The sequence below is a fragment of the Planococcus citri genome, chromosome 4 (genome assembly GCF_950023065.1).
Source record: "Planococcus citri chromosome 4, ihPlaCitr1.1, whole genome shotgun sequence".
Lineage (NCBI taxonomy): Eukaryota > Metazoa > Arthropoda > Insecta > Hemiptera > Pseudococcidae > Planococcus > Planococcus citri.
The window spans coordinates 59,370,985-59,394,085 of NC_088680.1; the positions used below are offsets into that span (position 1 = coordinate 59,370,985).

The following is a 23,101-nucleotide window of genomic DNA, read 5'->3' on the forward strand; positions in this document are numbered from 1 at the left end:
CTTTGTTGTGCTTCAAATTTCAATTGAATTTTGGGCATTTTCTGTTCTAAGAATTTTCTTGCCATGAATTTTCCATGCAATTAATTTTCACATGATCAAAATTATACAGGTAACATAATACAAAAAATTGTGTAAAATTCATGAAAAATCAGCCTAATTTAAGTAAAAGTAATTAAAAACAATATGGTATACATTTGTAAGAAATTTCCGATAATTGCAATTGCAACGAACATCATTTTTTAAAATAAAGAAAATTGGCAGAGTAATACCAAATTCAATTCGAAATTGGCATAAATAATTTTTTTGAATTATAGGTACTTACTTTTACCATGCTTTTGATTATAGATATTAATATCCTGTTTACGTTGAATTCATTCATGATTCATGTTATCTGATGATTTCATGTACATAAGTATGGAATTGTCATCATTTTCTGAAAAATTTTCATGTCATATTTTTCAGCATTTTCAATTGTACTGAAATTATTGTTGGTACACCTAATGATTGTAGTCACACCATTTTGAATGTACTTACTTACTATATTTTATCTGATCATGATTTCATGTAGGTACATAAGTATGGCATTGTCATCACTTTCTGAAAAATGTTCAATATTAAGTATATTTTTCAGAATTTTTTTTACATTTTATCAAATTTTAATCGTAATGTATCATATGTACTTACATTATTCAATACTTCACAGATACATAATTCAATTCTACTAAAATTATTGTTGGTACACCTGATAATTGTATGGTCACACCATTTTGAAATAATACTAGATTTTAATTGTTTGAAAGAGAAATTTCCTCTACCCTCGAGAAAAAAAAATGCTAAGACAAAAAAAAATCTAAAAGAGTATTCAAACATACTTACAATTAGACCATTTTTTTCTCGATCAAGAGCTAAATTCTTGAAAACGTGGACGAATTAATTACAAACATCCTAGGTACCTACCTAATCATTTTTTTTAAATTAAAAAATATTTAATTTTTGAATTTGCATCTCGTAGGTAAGGTATCATGCATTAAAATAACAATGCACATTGTCATTAATAAAACGCTTGTATGCATTAATATAAATAATACCTTCATTACGATCCTCACTATAGCCTCATATCTGCTTCAACAATATTACTTATTCATTTATATCTCAACGATAGGTACTTAAGCACTATCCATACATATACAAGATAATCCAGAATAAAGTACATAAGTGGAACTTAGCATACGATTAAATGAATGTACCGTTATCACTCTTCGCTCATAATATTATTGATGTTAGTACCTAATAATAAGATTATGGTACGAACTGTATTTTGCACATTGAAATACAAACAAAGCTATACAGTAAGTACATATAGCCATTATGCACGTGCATCTTATCATACGAGTGTACAGAGATATGTCCTAACCAATGCACATTATCGTAATAAAAAATAAAAAATGAACGTCATCGTCGTACTTAAACGTACCAACGAATAAAATAGTGGAGTAAAAAAGTTCGGGTACAATTCGACATCATCGCATCGTGTGTAAATATTTTCCTACTACGGTATTCTATATCTTGTTTACATATCGTCGAAATGCGATAAATATTTATTTTTCTCATTTTTTTTTTTACAGAGTACAGACTACAGACGCATCTGGATAACGGTCGTAAACATTTTTGGCGAACAATTTCTCATCGTATCGTCTTTGGAGTGTATAATCAGTGAAATATTTTTAAAATAGGGAGGGCACTCGTTTTTTTTTTTTTTTTTTTTTTTTTTAAGAAGTTTTTCACAAAAAAAATGCATTGTTTGGTTTCAGATTCTACGTAGGTAAGTATAATAATAAAGTTCGGGAAATAATTTTTAAATTGGCTAAAAATGATCCCTTTCCCTAAACTCACTCAATATCATTTGACAAATTTCCAATTTCTCAATAACACAGACAGGTTTGTCAAACATGCACAGGTAGACCCACATTTGAAATAAATTAGCCTTCTATTCATTATTCAATCTTCAACCTATAACTGATCGAATTGAATAACGAAAATGTTATTTATGTTTCATCTTATATATATTATACGTATCTATTATTAAGCAAATAAAAATAAATCCCACCCCAAAAAGCGCAGCTATTCTACATGTTTTGCCAAAAGAACTTACACAATGGACCACCATGTATCGCAACACTTTTATCAAAACACCGCACCTGAGCATCGTCTGCCCTTGTTCAAATAAACCGAGTCTCTTTTTCGAAAAATATGCCCTATAAACTTGATTAAAGACGTCATTACGTTGACTAAAAGGTTCAAAAGCCAGAATAGTTTTCCATTTTATTTGGAAATTCATTCGTGTTTAACGTTTATAGTACTCGTACATATACATATTATAGTATCAATAAGCTGACCAGAAAAGATTACTTCATATGTAGGTAATAGGTATAGAGAAGGTCTCTCATCGCGAGCCTATTATTACGCATAAACAAACGTTAGGCATAAGAAAAAAAAAGAAGGACCACCCGCATCGTTAGGCTATATCGTATTCGGATGGAGATGGACACTATTTTGTATTCGCTGCTAGCTTGTTACATATATACCTTACCTACCTGACGTGCGAGGAGGATAAAAAATAGGTGGGAATGGACCCGCATCTTTAAATATCGATAATTCATCATTTTTCATTAATTTATTTCCGTTTTTTTTTCTATACTTATGATATTGGTGGCTAGTACGATGATGGAAATTAAAAATCGTGAAATCTCGGATCTATCTCTCGTGAGAAGATTCTCGTACACGTTTTTAGTATAGGAAATGAACCCTTGAAAATGCTACGCTTTTATGCTGCGTAGAGATTAATTACGAAGTAATTTTCCAATAGTGTCTGCCTCTACATCTTAAACGGATACGAACTACGAAGCTGTTCACAAAGATGTAGGTATCTTTTTTTTATCTTTTTTGGTATTTACCTATATAATATTTATGACATGGAATTACAATTTGTCTTATGTGTGAAGCATTTCAATCCAAAAATTCTGAGTTTGGATTTAAAAAAAAAAAAAAAAAAAAAAACTCAATTGATGATTTCTACTAATTATGATAAATAAAAAAATTAAATTAAAGTCTATCATGTTAATTAAACTCGCACTTTTTTCAATTTGCTCCAAGTCTAGAAATAGACAGATACAAAACCAGCTCCAGCTCCAGCTTCAGGCATTGGTACCTAGATATGAAAAATAAATTAAAATCATCACAAACAGATTGAAATTAAGTCACCTAAAGGCTAAAAAGAAGCACAAAACGTACAGAAGCATATTACAAACAAATAAACAATACAGGTCCAACCCATCTAGATGTATTACTATCTATCTGGGCTAGTTGTCTGTTTCATTTCCATTTTGATAAAAGTATAAAGGTAGGTATATTCACATTGGTGATAATTCGACGAACAATGAAGAATAAGTAAATCTTACAATGTGCCAAAGGGTGATAAAAACGATAAATTGAATAGAGAATCAAATTACAAGACTTACAAGACTACATACGATATAAGAAAATGTATGTGAAGTATTCGATCGATAAAAAAAAAAAAATGAACTACGAATAACTTTTATAGATACATCTACACCTACTTCATGGATGAAAAATGTTATTCGTGTTGTAGTAATATTTGCATAAAATATAAGTATTTATGCACTTATACATACCTTATCTACTTATGCATTTATTTAACTAAAATGTTGTACGATTTTCTGCAGTGATAAGATTCTCATGAAATTAAACACGAATCGTGTTATACAATCGTGTCGTTAAATTTAAAGTGGGTATGATCGTAAAGCTTCAATTTATTTTACCTACGTTACGTCTTGATAGCGTACCTAATTGATAAAGTCATAAAACAGGTACGAAAATTATACGTTTTATCATAATTTTTTCCTTGCACAGATTAATTCCAGGTTTGATAATCTGGATTATGCATTTTTTTTGCTCAGAACATAGCATCATTTCAATTTTTTAATAATCTACTACCCTCTTCTCCCCAAATGTTAACTTTGTCTGAAAAATAAAATCTAAAAATTAATTTAGAAATTCGGAGGATTACTTTGGAAAATGAATCTATCGCGTTCGATCAATGTTTTTCACGATAAAACAGGCCCGAATGAACTAAGGACAAAAGTTTTCGAAAATTTGTATTTTCATATGTAAAAGAGCTTTGTTTTTTTTTAGTTTCAAAACTTAAGAATTTAAATTATGGTTTTTTTGTTTTAGATATTTCAACTTTGAAAAAAAGAAGCAAACAGGCCTGAACGAAGTCAGGGCAAAATCTTTCGAAAATTTGAGTTTCGAGAAGTATAAAAGGCCTGGGCGAAGCGAAAGCCGAAGTTTTCACAAATAATATTATTCAAAGTAAATAATATATATAGATTATTGGGTAAATACCTCCCACTTTTTTTTTTTTACAAGAAGTCAATTTCTCCACATTTCGCATTTTTGAAAGTCAAATACAAATTAAGTATCTACTTTCTGGCTACCTATTATGAAAAATAGCTTCCTCACCAAGTCGAAAATTTTTTGAAATTTGCCAGCTTTATCAAAAATTTGTCAACTTTGCTAAAATTTGCCGACTTTTTTCAAAATTTGACAACTGGGTGGGGAGTGGTTCGCCCTCTTAAGTTTTGTCCCGGAAATGATAATCAAAATTTGGGTTTGCTGCTTGTGAATAATCTTCAAAATATTGCCATTTACTCGTATTTATTTATAAAACATTAACTTATTGAAAAACGACAAAAATTTGCGGAAATGTCTTAAAATTTGGGTAAAATTTTGCTTAAATCATTCAGATTACTGAAAATTGTTAAAAATTAAGGGTACTAATATTTTGCACGACCAAAAAAACAAGTATCACGACGAGCATACGTAACGACCAAAAAGGCTGAATGAACGACAATCAAATATCAACTTTCACGCCAGGATAAAGCCCGACAGTAAAGTAGGTAGGAACGACGGAGGATGTAGTATGAGATAACAATAAACACGACTGCATAACATTATTCACGACGAACAAAAAATAATAAAATTTCACCCAAATTATCATGATTTCAAGAGATGAAAACCCAATTCACTGCTATTTTTAAAAATTTTAATGTTCCAATTTTAGTCTTTGTTTTACTCATCTGGCGAGAAAATGTACTAGTTTCAGTCTTTTTCTTCAACTTGTTCATCATTTTTGAAAGAGTACTGGAAAAAATATGATTTTTCACATAATTATTTCCAGCTGTTTTGACCAAAATTACGCAAAAAAAAAGTCACTGCAAAAAGGTCTTATAATTTTGTTTTTTCAAATGCATATGGATAAAAAAGGGAATGACTTAAAATTAAAAATATGATAAAAATGTTTTCCGAGACCCTGATGTGGACCTTCAATACACATTTTCAAAATTTCGAAAAAATAATTTCAAGTACCTTAAATCTGGATCGAAACTTTCAAATGCCAATTTGAAAAAAAATAATAGGCGTTCCATTGGGGCAGAAAAGGAAGAGGGGCCGACCCACAAAGGCTACAAAAGCCCTTCTACTTCAATGAATATTTATTCGTACTTGGTTTTTTAACCTTTTTTTTGTATTTCCAATCAAATTTTAGCATTTTTTAAATTTTTAATTTCGTCGGTAATATGTATTTTTCTGACTTTGAAATGTCGTCGTTGTTCGCCTTAAATGACAGGTGAAAGTAATAAAATGTCGTGAATTTATTTATTTGTTGTTGAATGACTTATCTCGTCGTGCGAAACCATTTTTGGTCGGGTAAACCTTTTTTGGTCGGGAATGCATTTTTCAGCCGTGAAACTTTGAAACGCTTGTCGTGATACTTGTTTTTTTGGTCGTGCGATTAAATGGCACCCAAAAATTAATCAAATACATTTTCAAATTTGAACATTATTTCGTCAAAAATGCAGAAAGTGCGATAAAAATTTTTAAATTAATTTCTCAGTCTCTTAAAAACTTCCACAAATTGATGAATTAGCAAAATTGAACAATGCTTTGCGAAAATTGTTCAAAAACTCATTCAATTAGTGATCAAATTAAAATACATTTATGTAAATTATGTAGCTTGAAGTAAACTGAAACTTGATAAAACATCGCAAGAATCCAGCAAAATATCAATGCTCGATTTTTTTTAAATCTCGAAGATTATTAAATTTGTCAAAAATGCAGAATTGCAAAAAGTTTATAAAAATTGTCAAATTGACTTTTCAGCAATTAAAAATTGCCATAAATTGATTAAAAAAATCAACAAAATTGAACAAACTTTGAGAAAATTGCATAAAAATTTGTTAAAATGTGACGAAAATAGTAGTTGAAAAATTACATGAAAAATTTGGTAAAATATCTCAAAATTTGCGTGAATAAATGGTGAGAAAATGCTCGAATTTTAAATAAATTGTAGAAAATGACGAAAAATTGATCAAATATCATCAAACTTGAATGAAATTTTGTAAAAAAAAAAAAAACTAGGAACGGAAAAATCACGAAACACGAAAAAATGGACATAAAAATTTGATGAAAATTACTAAAAAATTGATTTTTTTTAGGTTGGAAGATGTTTTGATGGTTTAGACATGTTTCAGATTTGAAAATTGATTTTTAGCGATTCAAAGTTTTAAAGATGAAAGCAAAGTAGATTATTGGCCCGAGCGAATTCAGCGAAGGCAAAAGCTCTCAAAAATGAATAATTCAAGAAAGTGAAAACCCAAATTTTCAAATTTGAACAGCATTCATTTTCACAGATTCTAATTTTTGAAAAATGGAAGTAGATTTAGCAGGGCGAAGAATGGACAAATGCTCTCGAAAATTTATAATTCAAAAAACTGAAAAACCACATTTTTGATGTACTCGTAGGAGACGATTTTGCTGATTTTACATTTTTAAAAATTTGAACAACGTAAACTCTTAGAATTTATTCCAAAATTGGGCGTAAAAAGCATCGCAATTATACACGCCCAGCATAAGAAAATGTAAAAAAAAATCCAAGAAACAGAAGTTATTTGGGCTCGAGCGAAGCAAGGGTAAGAGCTGTCAAAAATATTTATAGGTAATTCAAGATAGCAAAAAATCATATTTTTGAAAATAATTAGGTAAGTATGTATTTATCGTTGTCCATCAACAAATTTTCAAAGTAATTTTATCAACGCTGGGCCCCCATGTCTAAAACAGAAGCTAAATTGAGGTTTTTGAAATGAGGAGGGGGAGGGGTGGTGTCGACTAATGTGGGAGAAAAGGATCAATTTTACCAAATCACTCATGAAATGTTTTTATTTTCTGCCTTAGGGCGAGAGCTTCTGAAAATTTTCATTTGTGAGATGCTTAGAAGCGAGTTTTTTTTTTAAATGCGAGGAGTTTATTTTTCGGTTCCTGAAATTTTGGAATTTGAATGATTTTTTTTTTGGAACTTTGAAAAAGAAAAGTGAACAGACTCGAGCGAAGCTTATCTTTCGAAAGGTATAAAAACGATGTTTCTGTTATGTGAGAACGAGGAGTTTATTCTTTGGTTTTAAAATTTTAGAATTTGAATGTTGTTTTTTTTTTGAAAGAAGTTGATTCTGAAAAAGAAAACAGAACAGGCCCAAGCGAGGGCGAAAGCTCTCGAAAAATTGTATTTCGAGAGGCATAAAAAACAATGTTTTTTGTGAATTTATGTTTTAGCTTTTAACTTGATTTTTTTTAGAAATTAGGGCTTTTGCTTTTGAAAATTTGTGTTTCGAGAAAAAAATGTTTTCCTTTCATCACATGCCCTTATTTTTTGGACCCTCCAGAAAGTGCGGGCCTGGGACAAACTGCCTCCTTTGCCCCCCCCATGGAACTATAGTTCCATGCCCCCCCCCAACTTATCGATGACCCCTGGATTCAATTTAAAACTCCACAATTCTTTTCGAAAAGAACAACAATTTTTTAAGGAGCTGCACAATATGTGTCTAAGCTGCACGTTTTATTGACCCATGTGAAAATTGATTCAAATCACATAATTTTGATTCGAATCGCGGTTGGGATTGTCCGATCCCCACCATTCTTGTATGGAAATCATTTTTAAATTTTCAAAATTGATTTCGATGGTAAAAAATTATGGGAAAAATAACAAAATTTGTCAGAATTAAAAAAATTTTTTCTCCACAAAAATTTAAGAGTCGAGTCTCATTAATTTCAATTTCTTTTTACAATTTTTTCCATTCAATTTTTTTAAAATGTTACCAAAAAAGCACTTTTTCCTCACTTTGGAAAAATAAATAAAAATTGATCATTTAGCCTGTTTTTTTTTTTTTTTTTTTGTAACACTCGTCTTTCACATTATTTTATTGCTACAACGAATTAAGAAAAACAACCTCCATTATGTGAAAAAAATTAGTTAATCTCGATGTTTTTTCCATCGCATCCAGTCTCTCATTCGCGTTCCGAAACCTATCACGATAAAATTTGTTTAATTTGTTAGAACAAAGTAAGGCCGCAATTTAAATTTGTATGCACATCGGTCGCATATATGTATAGTAGATGCATTTTAATAAGTATAATACTATCATATCGTTATTTTAGAAGACATTTCATGGATGCACGAGAGAGAGAACCATACGTAAGTAATTCAAAGATATAGTGCCGCCATCCGAGCCATACTACCTAAGAATTTCTTATAAGCCTCCCTTTCTCCACCTCTTGTTCACCCTTTGTCTTGGATGCCGCTTCCTTTTGACCATTTCTAAGTCTTTGAAGAATACCGACTGGTTCTGACAAAAAAAGAGCGACCGCACTCGTAATAAAAACTACCTTACCTAATGCGTCCATAACGCGTGCTTGCGTTGCCCCCGTTTCCCTTCATCTCTTTATCGTAGGTACGGATAAATTCAACGTTTATTTTATCTTTTTCTTTTGTCAGATTTTTTTTATATTGACACTCGCCTGTGAGACATTTTTTTCACATCTTGATCTCATCTATCTATAAATTTATGTATAAACGTTTTTCACCACCGAATTAAACGCGTTCTACAACATTCTTACAAATTCGCCAGGCCAAACTACCTATGCTATTGAATCTGTGATTTTTTTTTCAGCCAGCATTTCATACAATGTTAAAATGGTACATTTTATATTTAAGTACTGTAATTTTACAGATTCGTGTGTCTCGAAAAAAAAAAGTAATTGCGAACCTGGCTATTATGGATTATGGAATTTAAAATTGTATCTATAGATAGACTACCTACTTACCTGTACTTTAGTAATTTTTTTATCGCACGAATTAGTCTGTATTTTTAAATTCTCTTACAACAATACCTACCTCTTCTGAAATGATCATCGTGTAATAATTCGCAGACATCCTTTTAATATATGATTACTTGGAATAAAATGGCGAATTTATCGCATCAGTCACGATGCATGTTGTCTTATTATTCGTATAGCAATAATCGGTCTAAAACTCACGTTTTTTTATCATGATCATGAAAAACTCCCCTTCGCATAAGCTCATAATGTTTATAATTTCAAGCAGACGGTTTTGATTCTTGAGTTATGGTTTATAATTTACAAATGTTCACGATTTTAGTGCAATTTTTCAGCGACCAGACCGCGGAGAATGAATATGAAAAAAACTGGACCAAATGTTTTTCACGATAATCGAGATTTTTTTTCAGTATAATTTGGAATAATTTATCAGTTGCATGCAGACATTTGTTGCATCGTGATTGAGATTACTTTTGCGATAATTAAACCGTGATCGTGTTAAAAGCCGAACGAAAAGAAAAGGATTTCCAAGTACTTACCTATCAATAATCATGCATTGAAGTCTGAAGCAAATAATCGTATTTTAGATATGTATACCTATTTTTTTTTTTTTTTTTTTTTTTAAATCATTCATGAAAATTTATATTCTGTATTATGTTGGAATTTTTTTTGTTCCAATTTTATTCGCATAGATACCAGATGAGATAAGTGAGTAGACAGATGCTTGTGAATGAATACAGATCCAAGTATAGTCTAACAAATCTGCCGTTAGAAAAATTGCATCACTGAAACCAAATGGAAATTAACGTTACCTACCTCAGAATTCAATTATAGATACAGACATTGAGGTGCTTCTTCATCATACCTAATACATATCTACACAAGAAAAAGATTCGATTTCGTTTCAGTAACAATAGACGACTCCCGTTTTATTAAATTAAAAAATGACTGAAAACAACCAAAATATAAATAAAAGATAACAATAGTCGAAGAAGGTTTACAATAGGTGTGGAATCATCGACTATAATTAATTAATTTTGCACGGGATTATTTATTATGAAATCAGTTAGGTACCGAAATACGCTTAGTTTATTACCTTCTTCCGTTTTTTTTTGTGAAAAAATCGATTTGAAATTACCTAATTTTTACGGTTGTGATTCCCATGACGAACAAAACGTCAAAATATTTTACGAGTGAAGAAATTAATGCGAAATTTCGATTAGTCTAGTTTGCTGAGGCTTTCAACATCCTGAATGGCTATAAGGTTACTTTGAATTATTTATTTTCATTTGCAAATACGACGCTGACTGTAACGAATCCTCGAAATATAATTTTTAGAAAGTTAGAGGGGAGGAAGGAGGTCTTAGAAAATTACATGATTATTATGGAAGCAGTTTTTTAAAAAATTCAAAAAATTTACCTTGACCAGTCATTCGAAAGTGTTTGAATTTTGAGCAAAATATGTAGGTAACCTATGAGAAAAGTGAATAAAACATTTAAAGTGGATGGGATTAAGGGCTAATATGTGCAGCTGGACACATATTGTGCAGTTCCAAAAAATTGTGCAGTTGCGAGAAATAATATACTCGTAATTTTAAACATTTATTTAAGGAAAACGACAAACACCTACCTATCTATTTATTTTCAAAAATATGATTTTTTCTTTCCTGATTTTTTTTTATGAGAGCTTTTGCCCTCGCTTCGCTCGATCCAATTTATTGCGACTTGCTTTCATATTTTTCAAACTTTGAATTTAAAAAAATTAATTTTTAAATCTGAAAATTTTCCGAACCAAGAAAACATGAAAAAAGAAATGGTTTTTACTCTCTTGAATTACGAATTTTTTGAGACCTTTCGGTTTCACTTCGCTCGGATTATAATCTATATTTGTTTTTCGAAATTGGGATTTTAATTTAATGCTTAATTTTGTATTTTTACGTACCTATTTTTTATAACCCTTGTAAATATGACTACTTGCAACATTTTATATGTAGTAAATTCGTGAATTTTTGGTTAATTTCATTGATTTTCATGACTTGACGTAGGTATTTTCAAGACTTTTCACGCATTTATTGCCAAATATTACTGAAATTTTTCAATTTTTGATTATAATGATCGATTTTTGTTCGTTTTTTAAAAAATTACAATTCTTTTTTGGTGATTTTCATTTGGTTTAAGGATTATTTATAGCGGCCATTTCAAATAGCAGCAAAAAATAGGTGAACCCAAACATTATTGCGATCAAAGGTTTTTTTGGTGAATATTGTGTAGGGTGGTGTGCCAAGGTGTGCTGAACAACATACTAAAAGTCCCCGCCCCTACCTCTCGAGATACCCCCCCCCCAACAGTGGATCAAAGCCCTCCAAAATCAGTTTTTTGTCAAAAACTTCTGAAATATCAACTTTTGAGTAAAATGAGCTGAGTGATAATTTCATCTCCTCTCCAATAACTATCAAATGAGCTGTCCACCAACTCCCTAGCCCCAAGGGGGGTGGTGCTTCGACACCTCAAAGTGACGTAATTTTAATATTTTTACATTTTATGACTTGGGACTTGGAACCTGTTCTAATTGATTAAATTGAGTCAAACTTGGGGAATGGGATCCTTTTTAAGAGCTAGAGTTGACCTCTGGAGTGGGGAGGGTCAAAGTTCGAAATTACTAAAAGGTCATTTTTTTGGAGGGGCATAATATGACCCCAAATGGGTGAAAAGGGTCAAAAATCGTATCATTAGTCAGTACCCCCATTGTGATCAACATATCCAAATTTCAGCTTCCTAGAACATCCCCAATGCTTTTAAGGTGGAAAAAACCAAAAATAGGGGCAAAATAAAGGGGGGGTTCGAACTTAAATTTACCTCAAATGAGGCGGGGATGATCCAGGAAGCTGAAATTTGAATATGTTGATCACAATGGGGGTACTGACCAATGGTATGATTTTTGACCATTTCCACCCATTTGGGGTCATATTATGCACCTCCAAAAAAAAGACCTTTTGGTAATTTCCAACTTTGACCCTCCCCATTTCCCAAGTTTGACTCAATTTAATCAATTAGAACAGGTTCCAAGTCTCAAGTCATATAATGTAAAAACATTAAAATTACGTCACTTGGAGGGGTCGTAGCACCACCCCCCTTGGGGCTAGGGAGTTGGTTGTTAGCTCATTTGATAGGTATTGGAGAGGAGATGAAATTATCACTCAGCTCATTTTACTCAAAAGTTGATATTTCGGAAGTTTTTGACAAAAAACTGATTTTGGGGGGCTTTGATCCACCGGGGGGGGGGTTAGCTCGTGGGGCAGGGGCGGGTGGACTTTTAGTATGTTGTTCAGCACACCACCCTACACAATATTCACCAAAAAAACCTTTGATCGCAATTATGTTTGGGTCAAATTGCAATTTGCATTTTGACTGGGCTATTACATAGTTCGTAATTCCAACATAATTTCAGGAATATTTCATGAAATTTTTGGCAAATTTTGTTAAAACGTTTTGTTATTTTTTTGCAAGTTTTATAGAAACTTCATGATTTTATTCCATTTTTTTTCTTTTTGATCAATTTTTCAAAAAATTTTGCTCTTGCAATTGCAAGAAATGATTCAATGTGTTATCGTTAGATTTAGAGGGTGGACTACTGTAAGTGAAAGGTGAAGAATGATCTCCTTAGTGATTTGGTCAATAAATATCCCTTCAGCGGGGAAATTTATCAAATACTTAGCTAGATTGCTAGTTCGGATAGGCATTAGTCTCGAATAATCCAATCAATTCTAACGTATCGTACCATGTTAGAACGTGGGCTTTTTGTGAAAGAACTGAAATTTCAATTTTCCGAAATATCTCATCATGGGAGGGAAACCATGACCGAATATTTTTTTCGCAAACCAAAATCAAAGGACCTCTACTTGGATGGAATATTGTCGAACTGATAAATGGAATGCCATTTTCTAAAGACTTCGTAAAGTGAAGTAGTAACGGAGGGGAAGACAGAAATCCATCATTTACCCAAAATTGAAAAAATGATCGTGTGATGTACCTTTTTCTCGAAATTTTTAAGGCACTGAGCTGGAAAATGAACTTTTTTTCGATCTGACCCTTCAGGGTACTCTCCATTGGAATTAAAATTTGGTCACAAAGTATGAAAAAAGCTGAAATTTTAAGCCTTTTTAACCGTCACCATCATGCTCCACTTTTAACTCAAAAAAAAAAAAAAAATGAAATAGGTGACAACGTAAAATTTTAAATTTTAAATCTAGCTCCATTCATTCTCTCACCTACACACCAAAAAATGCGGCTAGAAATTTTGAGAATCATTTTCGATCTTTTTTTCGAAATTCGAACTTAAAAATCTGTTTGTTGAAATGTTTGTAAATTAGGTAGGTAGTCAGGTAGGTATAACTACTTTATTTCCGATGAAAATTGAAATAGGTCGAAATTTTAGCGTTTTTTTTTTGCATAGGCTTACTTATCATTCAGTTGTTGAAAAGTGAAGTCCTCTAAAGTTTTCGTTGCTATTTTGTCTGCTGATGAGAAGTGAAAGCCGAAAGGAAGTGATCCCTTAATATTAAATAACCGCCACAAATCTTAGTTTCTGGATCAATATAATTTTTTTTTTAAAATTTTTTCTTGAGTGAAAATCTACTTTATTTTGTTAAAACAATGAATGCAATGCTCAAAGTAAACACCCATCAACTTCTACTTATTGCCAACTGATTATGAAATTTTTTGATTGTTAGTTAGGTAATAGGTAGGTATATTGTACTAGCTACATAGATGCAAAAATGTCACGTCATAAGTCTAATCAAACAGACGCTCATTTTTATACTCTCAATTCATTTTACCTATTTTATATTTTTCTTATTTTCTCACATCTGCTGAATATACGAAATCCGTTTGTTCGTCGTCTCAGTGGAACCTTTACCTATATAATAAAAGAGAACAATCCTTCGCTACCTTTATAACCCACCGACTTCTTTTGGGTCATTTTATTTTCCTTTTTCATAAAGATACATAGGTATACCTAGCCCTTTCACAGATCTAATGTGAAAATAAGTGTGATGAGAAAATAAACATATGGTTCATTCATAATTAATGAAAGAAGTCAAATCTGTTAGGTATAATATAAATTGTGAAATGGGTCGGGGACTCAGGGATAGTACCAAGTAATAGAAATATATGTAGATATCAACCTGGGAGAAGTTTTTTTCAGGAGCCAAATGTGTATACACAAGAAAGGAGTCCCGTTTCTAGATCCTAGGGCCCAGGTAGGTAAGTCATCTGGTCATTTAATTTTATAAACATTGAAAAATCGGTATAAATATTGAGTAATGACAGAATAATGCTAGGGTCAGGTAAGATAACAACAGGTGGGGGGAGCAGGAAGTATATTAATAGGTACACGCCTCATTTATATCATGTACCTAACATTTGCAATATAATTTCCAATAAGTAAATTAATCATTTGATTAAATTATAAGTTATTACAAATCAAGTCAGTATTATAGATTCGAAAACAAAAGCATCATTCGATATAATCTCACAGCGGTAAGCAATACAAGCATACATGAAACATTCGACGACTCGGAGATTCGTGTTGGCATTATTACATTCAGAATGAATCCATGCTCTGTGGCCAGATACGCTAATAACAGCGGGTACACCAAAGACCAAAATGAAATAGAAAGAAAAAACCACGCTACCGGTCTTTCATCCGACATCCATCGTTCCATCGAGGTAACGTTTGCGTTTGGTTGATCTAATGGGTAATGGTAATGGTACTCGTAATGGTCTGTTGTTTGTAGCTGGACTATTACTGGGACCATTACCACCATCTACTCCGCCGAGATTTACAGTAGCTACTCTCAGACAGTCATAAATCATAGCAGTCGGCTTCTTCTGGCTACCGCGTTGCTGCCAGATTAACTTCATCTAAACACGGAGGCTGTCTGCGGCATGCCGACCGTGTGTTTGTCGAATGTCGATGCTGTAGCTGGGTCTGGTGGTGAAAGAGGCTGCCTATATATACCTATACCAACTTGAAGAATTGACATTTTTTTACCTCAAACTGTTAAATTGATATCTTTAATTTAGATGGTCGAGATTAGTTCTGTAGTTCCTGTATTGTGTAAGTTATTTTTTAAAAATCAAGTTTAAGATTATCAATTTGTACTTTGTAGTAGGTAGTTTGCAACATTTTATTGAGAAACAAATAAGGAAGAACTTTTGCTAACTACTTAAAGGTGAGAAAATGACTGCAAGTTATCTTATCTCCGAAGAGGCGAAGAAAATAATATTTTAAATAAAAAAGATTTCCTACTTACTCAACCTGTGTGTTTTAATAATTCGACGTAAAAAATTTTAACTGATACAACATAATTATTTAATAAATTTCATCATTTTTTAGCACTTCAAGAGAAAGTCATGAGAATTTTAAACAATGCGCTCTTCATGTCTTCGATTTTAATACACCCTTTAGAAAAATCCGACTATGTACTCCCTCTTCTACTGGCGCTCAATTAGTTCATTAAAAAATACAAGTTTTTATTTTGATTTTCATTTTGTTTATTTAACAAATTATTTCAATGAGAAACCCATAGGTACAGACTACAGAGTAACCGATGAGATGGTGAGGGGGGAGGGGCTGAATACCTGCTTGCCTAAGAAAATTGGCATCCTGTTTTAAGATTCCTGAGACTTTGGAAAAAATTAATAACTCTGTTATTTGAAAAATAATATGAATAAAAATTCGTCAAATACCTATTATTAAAACGTCAGAAGTTTGCAAAAAATTACAGAAAAATCAATGGAATTTAGCTTAGCTGATTTTTGCAAAAATTGTTTAAAAATATGTTTAAATGTCCTAATAACATTTTTGAATGACTAAAAGCTCATATGAAACCTCGCATTTATTTCAAATGTTTTTAAAATATTTAAAAGAAACAAGACTAAAATGATCTTGCAAAAATATCAAACCAAAAAAAGTTGATAAAAAATTTGCAGAATGAAACAACATTTTGCAAAAAATATATTACCTACATCAATACATAATAATATAGTAGGTACATATGAAATATTACCAAAAAAAATATTGAAATTTAGGAATAAAATACCAAAAATTGAAAAGAGAGCAAAAAAACAACACCATACAATTTTATTGCACGAAAATTACTAGAAAATTTGTTTAAATATCATGAAAACAGCTGAAAATGACTGAAAGCTCATGACAAAATATGGCACAATTATAGACAAAATATGTCCAAAAATTGTTACTGATGATTGAAAAAAGTTTTGCAAGATTTGCATAATACATTATAATACCATTTAAAAAAAAACTATAAAATTCAAATGAAAAGTTAAAACCTCTGAAAAACAATAATATCTGATAAAATCATGCAAAAATTGCATAAAATATAATTTAAAACTGGTCAAGATTCTATAATAACATCATACTTAAATAAAATTCAATCCAACAAACCAACATCCCTAATGGAGCATAAAATAACAATACACGATACAAGGTATGATTCTTCTGCTAGCTAAACATGTTTTCAAAAACCATCAAAATTATGCATCTGACAATGAGAAAACCCGTATTTCAAAAATTTTTGCCCTTGCTTTGCTCGGGCAAAATTGTTGTGCCTTTTCACATCAACATTACAAATGTTTTGCTTCTTGAAATTACAAATTTTGAAAATCTTTTACCCTCGTTTCGCTCGGGCCAATTTGTTTTTTTTCCACGCTTGAAAATTTCAAGAAACTATTGATAAATTTCTTAAAAAGTTGAGATCAGAAAACTAGAATTTTTTCATTAAATTTGATATTGTTCTACTTTTTGAATTACAATTTTTCCAAAGCTTTTAGTCTCGATTCGCTCCAAATTGATTCTCTTCTACTAAGTTACAATTTCAAGAAACGTATATGATTGAATTTGAAAAATATTGAGACCAGAAAAACTGGATTCTTTTATTAAAATTGATGTTCTACTTTTCCATTTCAAGTCACATATTTTCCAAAACTTTTGCCATTGCTTCACTCACGCTAATTTTGAACTTACCTAGTTCTTTTTTCACACTAAGAATTTCACAAAACCATTGATAAAATTAAAAGAAAGTTGAGATCAGAAAAACCGAATTCTTACATTAAAATTGATGTTGTTCTACTTTGCGAACTACAAACTTTTTAAAACTTTCGGCCTCACTTCGCTCGGCCCAAATTGATTCTCTTCTACCAGTTACAAATTTAAAAAAATCTATGATTGATTTTGAAGAATGTTGAGATTAAAAAAAACGAATTCTTTTATTAAAATTGATGTTATTCTACTTTTCAAATCATAAATTTTCAAAAACTTTTGCCCTCGCTTCGCTCGGGCCCTTCAAACTGCTGCTTTAGAAAATGTTAAGAATATGAAAATTAAACAGAAAAATTCCAGAAATACTCATAATATTCAAAGTTTATAAAAAATGCAAATTTTTCATTTCTTTCGAAACAGAACCACTAGCTTTTCAAAAATTTTTAATACCAGAGTGCAGCACGTCAAAATTTTGATTATAGTCGGCAAAGTTACAATTTTTTGGCTACAAAATGTCGTGATACAATCCCCTCACTACTTGTAACTTAAATACCCTCTTTTTTCATCCAACTTGGGAATTTTCAGTCGAATAAGTTGGGAATTTTCAGTCAAATTAGTGGGGAATCTTAGAATCTTTGCCCCCCCCCCCCCAGCAAAATCACTTCGCTACGTCCCTGGAACCTGGGATGAGACCCCGAACGATTTTTTTTCGGGTTCCGGGTTTCGGGGCTTGGGCTTTCAATCAAAAATTTATTAGGTCTTGGGCTTGGATTGGGGTCCAGGAAACTTTGGGTTTGGGTTTCAGGGCTCAGTGTCCAGGGCTGGGCCTTAGTGATTTTTTTTGTTTTTTTTTTCATTTTTACAATTTTTTGAATATATTAAGTAAACCTTGTTTTATTAATTCACCATATTCAGTGATATGATATTGAACTGTTCTTCCATGAAAAAAAAAAAAAACGAATTGGAAAATGTTAGCTTGTAGAAAAATTTTTCAAGACCATTTGAACTTAAAAAGATCAGTGAAAAGAATTGACTAATGCCCCTTTCCATGAAGCCTCTCAATTGCAATTTTGATGAAGAATAAAGGTAAAATCTTAGTTGATTTTCTGTTGAAAAAAAAATTTAAAAAATATTATAAGGGCAGATTCCGATTGCTTTTTTCAAAATTATTTGAATGGAACAGTCATTTTTTTAAAAATCAGAATTAAATTTTTTCTGGAATTTTTAATTACTGTCCAAATTTTTTAACCAACATTTTTCAAAGAACAATGAACTATCTACAGAATATTATAAATAATGTTCCAAAATCCCCTTAAAATATTAAACTTTTTGCTGAACTTGTAAATTTTTAATTTTTTTTGAAAATGATCTTTTTTGAATTTTGAAGTTTTGAGATGCACAGAACGTTAATTGCAATAGTAATTTACAAAATTGAAAATTTACACAAGCCCTGAAAAGCCCCAAAAAACCTTGATCACAGTTTGGGTTTCGGGCTTTGGGCCAGGGCTTTGTAGGTTACAGTTTTTAAGGTTTCGGGGCTTGGACATTCGGGCTTCAAGGAAATAATCGGGGCTTCTTCGGATTTCGGGTCCCGGTCTTGGACTGGGCCTCATCCCTGCCTGGACTGGAACTATGTACAATTTTAGAGATGAAAGAACCGAAGGTGAGATAGAGGGAATGCAAATCACTGAGTTAAGAAATTATTTTAAATAACTAACATGACCAAAAAGAATATATCGGTTTCATTTCAAATTCATTGAAATGGTTTTTTGTGGTTGTGATTTTCTGTTTCTCTTAAGAGCACAGCTTCTTTGTGATTCTGAATTCTGATTTTTTTTTCAATAGTTGTTTTTCAACAACAGAAGGGCTAATGGTGAAAGTCTCCTAGTCAGAAGTGATTTTTGTACAAATCAATGAAAACGTTGTTATCCTACTTCAATGGTAATGTAAAAACTTTATGGTCAAGTGTTGAAAAAACATCTTCAACTATCCCAGAATGCATTACAATACTCATTTTCCCTTTAAAATTGATGAAATATGAAAAAAAAATGTTTAAAGTTGTGTGAACAAAAAATGACTAACAATAAGGCGATTTTCACCATTAGCCCTTCAGGCTTCAATTGATTGATTTTCATTTTTTCCAAAATATTGGCTTTTTGTTGTTGATGTTGTTCTTGAAATTTACCCAAAAAATAATGATTTGAAAATATTTTAAATTCCAGTAAAATTTAGCATTAGTGCAGATTGCAGAAGTAGTGTAAAATATCGTTGAAACTTGAAACTTCCCTGATAGCCGATAGGAGCAAGTAAAACTTGCATCGAAAAAATTGATAAAATTTTTATTGAATATTGATATTTAATTGAGGAGGTTGGTTACAAAGTTAGACAAACGCCACTTCTACAAAAATCGAGTTAGATATTGATTCTTATAGGATTTTTAACGCTCTTTTCATTGCCGAGGTCTGTTATTTTCAATATAGTACGTAAAAGGTCAAAAAACGCGATCAAAGTTGCGCCTTAGTTTCATGTGCAAATTGTCTTGGTTTCAAAAACAGACATATCCTGGATATGTCTGTTTTTGAAACTAAGATGATAGGATATGTCTCATTTTGAAACTAAGATAATGTTCACATGTCCGTGTTTGAAACTAAGGCGCAACTTTGATCGCGTTTTTTGACCTTTTATGTACTATTTTGAAATCAAGGGACCTCAGAAATGGAAAAAGGGTTAAAAATCCTATACGTATCAAAACCTAACTGATCTAGACATCTTCAATTTCAAATTATCTTCATCTTGGTTTCAAAATCAGACAAGTGCATTTTCAGGTTCTTTTTATTAGTGGTGGGGGGGTGATGGTGGAAGGATATTTTTTGTATTTTTGTTACTCAGTATCATCACTACAATTTGTCATTATCCCCCACCTTTACAATGCTGTATATTTTTGTAACAAAAAACATAGATTTTCTCAAAATCAACCCTGTGGCGTTTGTCTAACTTTGTCACTAAGCTCCTCATGTTGTTCTTGAAATTTACTTAAAAAATAATGAATTGAAAATAATTTAAATTCCAGTAAAATTTAGCATTAGTGCAGATTGCAGAAGTAGTGTAAAATAGTTATCATTGAAACTTCCAGGATAGGAGGTAGGACGATAGGAGTAAGTAAAACTTGTATCGGAAAAATTAATGAAATTTTTATTGAATATTGATAATATTTAATTGATAAAAAAATCAAAAAACTCAAAAAAAGAAAATAATAAATTTTTTATCTATTTTTTTTATTTTTCAAAAAATGAAAAAAAAATAAAAATCGATTTGAAAATACCTACTAATCGTAATGTACCTACTTTTCAGTATATCAGTTTAGCCAACCTCTCGTTCCAGACAAAAAAATTAGTTTTTCGATTATCATTTTATCAACAAACGGAAAAAAACTATTCAACCTCTATTTCACGTTTAGAACAACATTTGTGAGTAAAATTCGCCGGAAAAACATATAAATTTCTCAAAAAACATCATTTTCCAGGTAAAATTATCCATATTAATCTAAAATTTACATGAATTTCAACCTACCCAGGGGGTTATTGTTCGAAATATTTTTCTCTGTAGACGCGTCCTCTCCTCCATGCTTTCCAGGTAGGTTGATATGTTGATACACAAACGAACATTTTTTTCAAATTCGTAAACGGTTTATACCTTTTTGAGTAGTGAAAAATATTTCAGTTTTATAATTCACTAGTGAAATAACTCATTCGTAAGTTATCTAGTTAAAATTTGGGTTACCATTGAAACTTGACGATGTGTTGCTTGTAAGTACCGTTTACCTAAAATAGACATTTTTATCTGTCGGCGTCTACCGGCATATTTACCTTGAATGTGATATCATTATCATTTTACATTTTCGAGTAAAATCGTTGAAAATGTGCTTCGAAATTGGTAATTTATGTTCGATCAACGATGAGATACATCTACCGGTTACAGTTTCACTCGACTTTACTAATTTAGAACGTGTATTTTACAGATTAGCCGATGGACGCTGTGAACAAAGCGAAATCTAGAATACGTTTGTATCCACGTTTTATCGCCGACTGCAAAAACGAGAGCAGATTTTATGCAACGTGTATATCATCGAAACAAGACGACGTACAGCAGAATGCTTGCCTGAAAGAGTTCGAGAATTTCAAGAATTGTATAATACGTAGCGCCGCTAAACTTGGAACTCGCTTGTAAAGTTTGTATCAAAAAAATGGCTCCAGCTTTAAAGTTTAAACCAACCAATGTACAATACCATTTCGGTATCGGATTACTCGTTCGTGTCGTATTGACTGCCTACAGCGTAGTGCACGATTCTTACTTTAAATTAAAGTACACAGATGTAGATTATAAAGTATTCACCTTAGCTGCCAAAGAAGTTATTGCTCAACGTTCACCGTACGATTTCCATACGTTCAGGTATTCTCCCATCGTTGCTTATCTAGTAACACCTAATGTTCTTCTGCATCCAGTGTTCGGTAAACTTCTGGCTTCTGTTTTCGACGTAATGGTCGCCTATACGATTTATAAGATTGTTTTATTGATCTACGGAGTCGAGAAGAAAGCTTTACAATGTGCTCAGTTATGGCTATACAATCCACTACCGATTATTATCAGCACCAGGGGTAATTTGGATTCGTTTTCGTCTCTATTTGTACTTCTAACTTTGTATTTTCAATTAATGGAGAACTATTATGTATCCGGAGCCTTGCTAGCGGTTAGTACTCATCTTAGATTGTATCCGATCGCCTTCTTTTTACCTTTCTTGGTAACTGCTGGTAGAATTACATCTGCGTTGACTTTACGTCACACTTATAAAGACAAACTCAAGTTCGCGTTCAGTTTCGCGACCACGTTGGCTTCTCTGACCGGATTATTCTATTACGTTTACGGATTCGCCTTCGTCGAAGAAAGTATCCTCTACCATGTGTACCGAAAAGACGTCCAGCATAATTTCTCGCTCTATTTCTACGTTCAATACTTGGATGCATTTGTACCTGACTACGTGACCAAGAATTTCACCCTGTTTGATCCGAAAATCACCAAAGCCTTGTTGATCATCGTGCCTCAGATCGTGCTTTTGATCGCCGTCACCGTCAAATACAACACCTTACGTCATCTGCCATTCAACTTGTACTGCTCCGCTTTTATCTTCGTCGTTTTCAACAAAGTTCTCACGTCCCAATATTTCGTATGGTTTTTATCCTTGCTACCTTTATTCTTACCTTCGATCACTATCTCGAGGAACAAAGTGATTGGAATTCTATCGGCGTGGATCGGTTCTCAGGCAGCTTGGCTGACATCAGCTTACTTATTAGAGTTCGAAGGACGTCCTACGTTTGCGGCCATACACGGAAGCAGTATATTGTTTTTCTCGGTCAATGTTTGGATTTTGAGTACGTTCATCAACGCTTACAATACTCAATATCTGAAGAAAGTCGATTAGACTCGAGTGTTCAAGTTGTTTTTTTTTTTAGACATAAATTTTTAACGCTATTTTATACGGTTGTATCTCCATACTACGTTGACAAAAGCGATCTCAGTTTGGAAATATAATTATTTCTTTGTTTGTTTTTCACCCTAGCACACTGCTACCATCATATAATGGCGGTATAAATTATGCTGGGTTATTATTCAATTTATAGATTAAGCGTTTGACTCGTCATCACTCGTATGTTTATTAATAATGATTTTGATATCAACTGTTTTTTTTCTCTGTCTTAATTTTTCAACGTTATTTAAATCAACACGCACGCTTTTCTC

At 31.9% G+C, this 23,101-nt stretch overlaps 1 protein-coding gene across 1 annotated transcript; it reads left to right on the plus strand.

Moving 5' to 3' along the window:
• Window positions 1-21,413: 21,413 nt before the first annotated feature.
• Window positions 21,414-22,922, plus strand: LOC135843343 (GPI mannosyltransferase 1-like). Its single transcript, XM_065361188.1, has one exon. It carries the CDS (start codon window positions 21,552-21,554, stop codon window positions 22,782-22,784), a length of 1,233 nt encoding a protein of 410 aa, XP_065217260.1. The 5' UTR covers window positions 21,414-21,551; the 3' UTR covers window positions 22,785-22,922.
• The last annotated feature ends 179 nt before the right edge of the window (window positions 22,923-23,101 follow it).